This window comes from Austrofundulus limnaeus, unplaced genomic scaffold, assembly GCF_001266775.1.
Source record: "Austrofundulus limnaeus strain Quisiro unplaced genomic scaffold, Austrofundulus_limnaeus-1.0 Scaffold6, whole genome shotgun sequence".
Lineage (NCBI taxonomy): Eukaryota > Metazoa > Chordata > Actinopteri > Cyprinodontiformes > Rivulidae > Austrofundulus > Austrofundulus limnaeus.
In genome coordinates, this window is record NW_013952408.1 from 826,017 (window position 1) to 836,342 (window position 10,326).

The 10,326-nt window shown below is 39.4% G+C and overlaps 1 protein-coding gene across 1 annotated transcript in view; it reads right to left on the minus strand.

The window, feature by feature from the left end:
- Positions 1 to 3,375: 3,375 nt before the first annotated feature.
- The window catches only part of LOC106533171 (aquaporin FA-CHIP), a 7,776-nt gene continuing 825 nt past the window's right edge, over positions 3,376 to 10,326 (minus strand). Inside the window, exons 2-5 of the mRNA XM_014029414.1 lie at positions 5,122 to 5,533; positions 4,438 to 4,599; positions 4,208 to 4,288; positions 3,376 to 3,967 (exon numbers count right to left, since the gene is read on the minus strand). Of these exons, the coding sequence (XP_013884868.1) occupies positions 3,791 to 3,967; positions 4,208 to 4,288; positions 4,438 to 4,599; positions 5,122 to 5,533 (832 nt within the window). The 3' untranslated portion in view covers positions 3,376 to 3,790. The remainder of the gene's footprint in view (positions 3,968 to 4,207; positions 4,289 to 4,437; positions 4,600 to 5,121; positions 5,534 to 10,326) is intronic.

Sequence of the window (10,326 nt, forward strand, 5' to 3'; positions counted from 1 at the left end):
TGTGCCAGTGGGAGCACCTTGTCATGTGCATACACACACACACACACGCACACACGCACGCACGCACGCACGCACGCACATACACACACACACACCACTGACTTACAATGTTCACAGCCTCTGACTTTCAGATATAAGGCAATATTAACTCATTGAAAACCAAAATCTAATCCTCCAAAGACAAACAATGCCATTAAGATGGACTTTTTGGGATGTAGCAGGGGTCCTGATGACTGGTGATGAAAACGTTCCAGACAATTTAATTATGTAGAAGTGGAGGCAAGTCAAGTCTTTAATTAAAATACTGCCAATCTATTAAAAAAGGCAAAATGATACTTTCAGCTTCTGCTGAAAATTTCTGTGCACTTGAACAAGATGAAAATCTAGTAAAATCATTCATTTGCAAGTGTAACCACAAAAAAAGTCATGCTACCTGGTGATGATTTTGTTGTTCACTGAATCCATTTGTAGCTGATAATAAAATTCTTGGTCAAAAGTTTGAATTGAGGCCAAAATATTACATTCCCAGGTGCAGTTGCTCTGTACAGCAAAGTACTGCTACTGAGCCTCTGCTGTTTTCCTTAAATATAGCTCCTAAAATTAGCAATCCCATATTTCCCATCACACGTTTCTTAGAACTGTTACTGGTCTGTTACCACCCAACATGATGAACTATCATGAGAAAGAGGTTTTACAGGTGGCAGAACGACGCAAACAAACTTTATATATTTTCATCAGATCAAGGCTGATCTAAACTACTTATAAAGTTTTCAAATATATATATAAAAACAAAGTTTTTCTGAACAAACTACCAATAATAGATAGGTGGAGCCAAAAGGATTCCTTGAAAAAGGGACCTGAAGTTCTAGGAAAATTAGTACTTCCTTGAAAACCGGCAACGCCAATTCAAGAGTTTGAACGCCCTGCAAAATTATGACAAGGAATTCAAAGAAAAGTTGCTCCTGGAAAGAGTACTTCCAGGAGTGATGTCAGGGTGGTCTGAGAATAATACAGTTAGAAAACAATTCACAAATGGCACTTACGGTCCTACAGGTCCTTGAATTCTTAAGTGCAGCAGATTCCAACATGTGCCTTAATGAAAAAGGGAAGCAGAGAAAAGTGAGATGGAGGAAAGACAAACAGAGGAGAAAATAGAGGCATAAAGGCAGAGCGATCAATACAGCCTAACTCAAACAATGAAAAGGAAGGTTACTCACATATCTTTGCTTGTGGAAAACAGAGGGCCTCACATGCAAATAGAAACTCAAGGAACGACCGATAGGGCACAGAAGTGCGATTCTAAAGATTTTTCCTCAGAGTTTGCAAATGTAAACTCACCCCAAGAGCTTTCACAATTTGGAAAATCTCACAAATCTCAGATTTGGACTTTTGGGCCTCGAGTCTCTTTAACAGATATTTWACACCTGAGGTGATCTGTCTAAAATGAAAAAGCCATAATGATACAATGAGGTGTGTATAGCAGAAAAAAAAACATACTTGAATAGAAAAACATCAAGTAAGTAGAGGAGAAACAGCAAAAGTCCTTCATCAGGTCAGACTCAGCCACGGGTGAACATATAGGCAAACAAATCAAAGAAGGACAAGATAAAAATAAAATCTGAAGACAGGCCATGAATTAAACAGGCAGCTTATCATCCCTGTGTAGACAACAGGAATGCCAGCAGGTGGAAGTGGTAGAAGGGGCTCGGGTTACAGTAGAGCATGTTGGACTTGGAGGATTAAGATCCGATCGTTTTAACAACATTCAGATAAAATCTGGACTCCATCCCAGCCCACGAGCTCTTAGCAGGCAGCTTGTCAAAGAAATACAAATTCTGCCTGTAAGTCAGTTTGAAATGTGCCAAGAACTGTTTTTTATATTATTTCTTTATTTTTTTTAGTTCTTTTTAGGATATAAGGGGGCAGGAACGAAGCGGTGTCCCTCCCAATACTGCAAAAATTAACCACGTAAAATAAGTTTAAAAATACTAGATTAAAGTCTGAATCGTCTCAAATTAAACAAAATAATCCGCCAGCGCATTAAGACAATTTCACTTGGTACAACTTCTTGAAATAAGCTAACAAGATTAATAATGGGACACATTCTGCTCTTGTTTATATCAGTCTCAAAACAAGACAAAACGTTTTAAGTGCGAGACTTGGTTTTGCAGTGAACGAGCTGAGATTTTTTCCATTGTTACCGTGAATAGGAAGTGTTATTAAAAAGTAATTAATCCTCGACTACTGAGTTATTCTTTATTTGTCTTTTGCTCCAATCTGTGTTAAAGGGCAACACAGAAAAACAAGCAGATGTGGTTGAAGGAGTTAGTGGAATCTTCCAAATCCTACATTGTGTTTCAGCTGAAGATATTTCAAACTAAATGTCAAAATTAAGAACCAAAAGCCGACTAAGCTTCTTTTGTTTGCTGTTTGATAATTTCCCAAATAAACGATGAACAGATTATTCAACCTCATTTTAAATGTGTAGTTTCTTTACAAAATGTGTGTTTTACCCAGTGTTTGGTAGATTTTTTTCGCAAACGTCTCTTGGCAATAAGTCTCATATTGTTGGAAAGCTTGTTAATTTCCCATTTAAAGGCACAGTGTGTAGGATTTGTTGTTTTCAGCGAAATCTAGTGGTTGAGTGGTTGAATCATCCTCCCTGGTCCTCCCCCMCTTCCAAACGCAAAGGAGTTGCTACGGTGTCTCTCAGGTGTCAAAAACCTTTGATAATTCCAACCGCCATGTCTACTAGCAGCTTCAGGGCTAGTGATGTTTCAAGTTGTAAGATTATGAGCTTTAATAAGTAAAATTATCCCAGTTACAATGACAGACAACAAATATTACATTTATAGTATTACAACTAAAACCGTTTTTGACGCCGCCACCGCAGTTTGTCCTTCATGAGCCTTCATAGACAAGATGGCGGTGCAAGATGGCGGCTGCCTGTAGGGCGACCTGCGACCATGGAGATATAAACAGCTTTTTATTAGGTAAAAATAATAAAACAAGGTCTTTATCTGCAATGATTAGACATGTTTTTTTATTATTGTCATTAGTGATTATCTCAATTTTGGCTAAAAGAATTGACAAAATCCTACACTCTGTGCTTTTAAATGGCGCCACGTTTGTAAGGAACATGCATTTGTTGGACGAGCAGCAGAGCCGTTGACGTTTGTTTCGAGCTTCTGGTTCCCTCAGTTATTGCCAATCAAGATTTATTACCAAGAAGCATTGTTGCAACAACAGAGTTTTACTTTCATTGAAGTTGACACTCTTTTGCACGTGTCCACACATCTAAAATGTTTGTGTTTTATGGCAGGTTTATGGTGATTTTTTTACAACATCTACAAAAACGAAGAGCAAAGACTGACACCTTTTCACATCCAGTGTTTTTTTATTTTACATATAAAAGTGTAAGACATTTAAGTGCACATGGAACATATTATTTATTCGAAACAAGAAGTGATACAGATATGTTGAAATATACAAACAAAATATGGCTCAACACAGAATACTGATAAGGGAACAGTGTTTCACACTCTGCTTTGTTAAGACCTTCGATCCAAACGTTTGAGCTGCAGTTTGGATGATAAGTTAGTACTCGGGTCATTGAAAACGAGTTAATAAGAATGTGACACTAAAATGACCCGTAGAAAACAATCCTCACTGGTATTTAAAAACAACACCAAAATACTAAAACACACATTAAACTCAAGACTGAAGTTTTTTCTGTATGTATATTTTTTACAAGAGTATAGACCTGTACATTAGCTTTCAGTGTCTGTAACTATTTTGACGCCATCTCCACAGTGGTGTCGTTGCCTCCGTTGACGTCATAGTCGCCAACTGGACCGCTAACCAGGACCTTCATGCGGTCGGGGAAGTCGTCGAATTTGGGGGACAGCAAGAAGTCATATATGAGAGCCGCTGCTACTCCGCCACACATCGGACCCACCCAGTACACCTGGAAGRGACAACTCTGATCAGTCTCTGTGCGAGACATTGTTTTCCACACAGAAATAAAGAAAAAAGGTCCAGGCTAGTTCGGAAGGCTTCCCTACGTCAGAGTCTAATGCAAACTGAATATTGATTAACTCATTACCTTGCGTAGCTGCGTTGCCTGTTAGTGAGTAACTGAAATATTTGAGCTCAACATGGAGTGTGCATGCAGATTTACRTGTGTGTGTTTCTTTTTATGACCTACCCAGTGGTTTGTGAAGTCATTCAGGATCAAAGCTGGACCAAAGGACCGGGCGGGATTGATGCCACAGCCGGTGTAGCTGATCTGCAACGAAGCAATAAAGACATATCGTTAGCTTTTTTGATAGAAACATGAGCTTTGAGGTGTTTTCTCCAGATTCGCACGAATAACATGTGGTTTAACTCTAGACAAACGTTGCTCTGTTTTCAGGACGACCCTGAGGTCCAACTTACAGCTGCCAAGTGTCCCAGACAGACCGAGAGGCCAATGGCCAGGGGAGCTGAGCCGGTGATATCACGCCGCCTTTTATCAGTGACTGCAATGACACACAGCACAAGCTGGAAGGTTGCCAGAAGCTCTATGCCCACGCCTTGGCTGGGGGTGACACCGGCAAGCTGTGAGGGTTGGAGAGAAAAACAAAACAGAACAAAAAAAAAAACATAGCCTGTTAGTCTGTTTTATTTAGATGAATGGTTTCCCATCACCACCACCATTTCCTATTTAGAAACTGTTGGCATTGTCCCAAATGTCTGACAGCGATTTGGCACAGATGCCTGAGTGCCAACTGGGCTATTCAGATGTGAGTTACTGAAAAGTTCAGCAAAACCCCCAATGTAGCTGATTGCAGAGATCAAAGAGCTGGATTTTCATCTTCTTTTCCTTATTTGCACCTGTTGTCTTTATAGCATGATTTAATCATCTGTCATCACTTCTCAGCAATATGCAATGACAAAACTTCCAAATAAAGAGATAAATACTGCAAAGTCAGCACCTACAGTCTCCCTCATGAAAACACTTTACTTTGGACAGATACAATTGCAGCACAGAGAAAAAAAAATATACAGAATGTTTCAGAACTCCTTAGCTTTGAATCTCAAACTGTGTGAGTGAACAGGAGCATTATGGGAAATACTCACAGAGTTGAGCCCCAGTGTGTTGGTGGTGTTGGGACGTGCTCCGTATACGATGCCACTGGCCAGGACTGAACCCAACATCTGTGCCACGATGTACATCACTGCCTTGAGCACGCTGATCTGGCAGCTGGCGAGCATCCCGAGGGTGACGGCGGGGTTCAGGTGGGCTCCGCTGATGTGCCCCAAACTCTGGGCCAGTGTTGCGATGGCCAGTCCAAAGGCCAGCGACACCTTCACCTCTTGGTCGGGGTTGCTGTTGTTCTGGTTCCCGATGGCCGTGGAGATGCTGAGGAAGATGAAGAGGGTCATGCCGACCAGTTCGGCCAGAACGGCCCTCCAGAAATCCTTGCTCTTGAACTCTCTCATGGCGTTTGGTGGGGTCGGCTGCGTGGTTTGAGCTTGTCCTTTGCAAAGTCTGCGTACTCACAAACAACAGCAACAGGCTGCATATATAAGGCCTGTACTGATAATGGTCAGTGGGAGGGGTTTACAAAAAAAAAAAAAAAACTGAAAGAGAGGGTCACACTGAATTAACGAGAAATCCAAAACACTGGTCTCACACATCCCTCCCTCTGCTTCCTCCTCCTCCTCTCTCCCGACACCTCCCTGTGCAGCGCTCTCTGGTCTTTGGACTTTTTGTGAGTAGTGGAGTTGTGCCTTTAAATAGATGCATCCAAAGGTAAACTTTCCTCTTATTCAAGCCGTCACAGCTTTACTACAGAGCCTCACTTCTGGAACGCTTAATCAAAACATGTTTGCTTCAATTCAGACACATTTTGAGCACTTAAGTTTCAGTTTGACCTCATTTTTGCTCGTTACTCCCAGAGTCAGGATCACTGACAGCACATAAGGGGGAACCAGATAAGGCAGACACCTCCCAACCTCCAGCCCACCCCCCCTCCCCCTTCAAAGGGTCTTAAGGCCACCCGGAGATCGCACCTTCTAGCTCCAAGGCACTCTCTGCAACAAATAATAGAAAAAAATATATAATAATTCATTCTAAACAGATTTTTTTTCAGGGCAAGCTGCTTAAACAGTTTTAACATAAAGTTAAAGCTTTTAAAAGAAGTTACAAAAAGGCTGGGAAAAAATTGAACTGAAACTAAAGCATGTTTTTTATATTTTAATGGAGCATCAAGGAAGATTTTCACATTATTATTATTTGTTTTATGTAGGATAAAAGTGGAACATGAGAACTGAGCTTTAACAAATGGCCTTCAGTTGGTAAATGTTCTCTAACAAACAGTAATCAGGTCATTAATGTTGATTTTATGCTTATGAAATGTTCAATTTTGTTTATAAAACATTTTTTGCAGTGATTTCATTACCTGATCTATCCTCCTGCCATTTATAACAAATGTTAACCTGTTATTGTGACCCGAAGTGTAAAAAAAACCTTTATGCTATTTAATACTTTATATAAAACAAATAATTATATTATATGTTTTTGCTTTTTTTTATTCCTGAGTTGTCTTAATGAAATAAATGGTAACTTTAATCTGTTTTTCAAAGCTTCTTGTTATCCTTGTGTCTTCAGATGGAGTTAACTTATTTCAGACTGTTTTAATTTATTTTATTTGGAACATCAGCATAGTTGTTTTATATTTAAAAAAAGCAAAAAATGTAAATTTTTAAATAACTGCACTAGTATTGATTCATATCAAGAGGGTTCACACTGAGCCGTGGTGACAGAGAGCGATTTAAAGGGGAACATCTTGCTCAAAGGATTCATTTATAAAACTGAATCACGCTGTGAGACTTTGATAACTTTTGCTAAAAGGAGTTTTTCATTTCTCGAAAACTCACTGGTGTCATCAGTTCACTCAACAAGTGTTCACTCGGGAATGTTTCGAAATGAGAAAACATTACAAAATCATTTTTAGTAATACGGTGTGTCACAAACACTAACAGGAAATACGATCTGATTATTGAGAACTTCACCAAGAGTTTTTTTTTGGTCACTTACGTAGCAAAGGTGAAATAAGGTTTCAATTTAGAAATGATAACTCTGTTGTTCCTCAAGTGTGAAAAACAAAACAATCAGAGGAAAAAAAATGTAAAAAATGTGGTGCGGAAAAAACTTTTTCTTCTCCACCTTATCGCTGTTTGTTTTTCTTGTATCGGAGGAGTGTAGGGAATGTGATCAGGGTGTATAAATTCCATCAAGTTTAAAAAAAAAGACTGCTTGTTGCTCCTGATCTGTTTGACTCTTTGTGTTATTGACCTTTAAATAAGAACTGTTGTAATGGAGATGTTTCATTTTATCTAACAGACTCTTATCACCGCTGTCATGATTGGCACAGAGAAGTTCAAGTCCAGAGCCACGTGTTGAAGAGCATTCACTAATTGTTCTGTCAGATCATGGTTATTGCTCCTTTTGGTCTTATGTCACACACCTGCCGTGGGAAATCTCTAATGAAGCAACACGTGGGATTAAACATGTAGATGAGCGATGCTGTGAAAGTTTGGCATGTTCCAGACTTACACTGACTTTCACCTGTTCACAGAGGAACTGACTGCTTTAATGGCTGATGAGAGAACTAATAAATCATTTATTAAACAAAACTCTCATATATTAACAATCATATCTCATTGACTTTATATGTCCAAATTATTTCAATTTTTAAATAAAGACTTAGGCAACTAATATAGACATTTATTAACTTCGCTCTGTGTGAGTGCGATTGGAGAATCGACTTCATTGTCTTGCTTGAGTACACGGTTATTACTGTCGCCTTGTGTGAACTCATGTGCATTAGAGTTGGGCAAAATGGTATCATCTGCAATTATTTGTCAGAAAAACTGTCAACACAGATCTGAAGGGAAATGAAATCGCCATCCATGTATTTAAGTTTTGAATGTATTTTACTTATGTTTCTTTCTTGTATAAATGCATTGTATGCTTACAGTCATGATATATTCTAAATCAGAGGTTCCCAAAGTGGGGCCCGCGGGCCAAAATTGGCCCACCAAGCCATTTGATTTGGCCCACCAGCAGTTGTCCTGGGGCCTCATGTACAAAGACTTGCGTGGATTTCTTACTGTAACCTGACGTTGGGTCAAATCCAGAAAACAGCGTACGCACAAAAATATCCAGATGTATGAAACTGTGCGTACGCCTGAATCCACGCACATTTCTTTTGCACATCACAATTAACAAGGAACTGAGCGCAGGTGAGACACCTCCCCTGACACGCCTTCAATAACATATGTTAAACAGATGCAAATTACTTCCTGCATGTGTGAAGGACACGTTTGTTTGATCCCTGCGCGATCAGAAATGATTTCTAGAGTCATAAAAATAATGAATTAAATATAATGTGAGTGAGAAAAAAATCCTAAGTAAAAATAGGAATAAAATGTGTTTATCACGCAAAGGACGAGTGATTGTGTGTTGGTGTGTGTGTGCGCGCACGCTGCTGTGTTGCACACCCGGCTCATCCATCCATTCTGAGTCTGAAAATATTAACTTTGAGCACGAGTTTATTACCATAATTACTGTAAACACAGAGGAACTTAGATGTTTGGTAGAACATAGATCTTTGTTTATTTCATAGCTGATATGAAGAAACGAGTCTCTGCGTCTCAGTATAGAGTTCACATGACGTGATGTGATGTTGGAGAGTCTCCACAAACAGCGCGCACCGCAGCCTTTGTGTCTGTCTGTCTGTCAAGCTTTTGCTCTCCTACTTACAGCATTTTCACAAGTTGTAAAGTGTACTTCCACGTGTCATTTTGGAGAAATCTACAACGTAAATGCCAAGTGTGAAACATCTGTTCCTGTTAAATGTATTTTTGGCACAACTTTGCGCGCCCTTTATTTAACTGCATCCATGTGGATGTAATAATTGTTAATCATGTGGATGTAATAATTGTTAATCGTGGTGTGAACAATAATCCTTTTCACATCATGAACAGTTTCTCAGAATCACCTCTAAGTGTCGCCAATGGAACCAAAGCCACAGAAACGTGTGTACACCAGCCCTGGAGTTGGCGTGGGGCTGCGCACATTTCCACGTTCAGTTGAGTTTTGATACATCCGGAGTTTTGCGTGGAAAATGGCGTACACAAGGTTTTTGTGCGTACGCACCGTTGATACATGAGGCCCCTGGTTATTAGATTGAGACATTTAGATTAGATTTAAGCCCATATCTAGATTTGCACACCTTATAAGACTACATATACTAAAATTTTAAATGTGAAAAGTCCCATGAGCCTTTGCTGCTAGTTTAATCATAAAAAATAAAACAACTTTACTTTGCATTTCATATATTATTGCATTTGGCCCATGGCCCTCAGATTGATTTGAATTTTAGCCCTTTCATGGTAAATGTTTTTTTAATTTTGGCCCTCTCAGAAAAAATGTTTGGGCACCCCTGTTCTAAATAATTGCAACTGATGTGGTAAGTTTCCGTTAAAGCACCTTAAAAGTGAAATTTCTTGTTGTTCCAGCTTAAACCTCACAAAATACCTGTAGTTTCTGCTCAACTGGATTACAGAACTATTTGTTTTGTTATTATTGGAATGGGAACATGTAAGAGATAATGAAATAGCAAGTATAACCACATTTAAAAGTGTTTTCCTCTGTTTAAAGATCACAGAACAAGTTTTTATCTGAAATTAGGAATTTTTGCTGCTCAGATAAAGAACCACTCCTTACATGTCAAAAATTACCAGTTTTGGGACTGGTTCCTGCTAAAGGTATAACGATGCTTCACCGGGCTGTGTCCCCAGGCTCAACTTGTACTGCTGTATGCATGTTGATTCTCATTTTATTGCAATAAAATTACTCAGAGACCAATGTAGTGAAGAACTTTTTTGATCACGTATTTCTGTACTTCGTTTAACAGACATGGAAAAGTTTTTTTTTCACCACAACTTGGCGACGAGGATGGGATCCGCTGTTGGTCCGTCGAACTGACCTCACGTTCGTCGGCGACTGGCCATTGGGACGACCTAACAGGTGTCCTCCTCCAACCTTGGGACAAAAATCCTTTTGAGTGATGGGGGGGCCGACGATCGAGTTCAAGGGAGATCGACCACACGAGGATTCCGGACAGACACCTTGCTGCAGAAATATCGTGATATATTTTTCCACATTCTAAATTTTAATTAAGATGATTATTTTAAAATTGTAAGTCAGTGGGAGTGGAGGTCCTCTTGAGTTGTAGACAGAGTTTCAGTTTTGTTGAGTTGTAGACAGAGTTT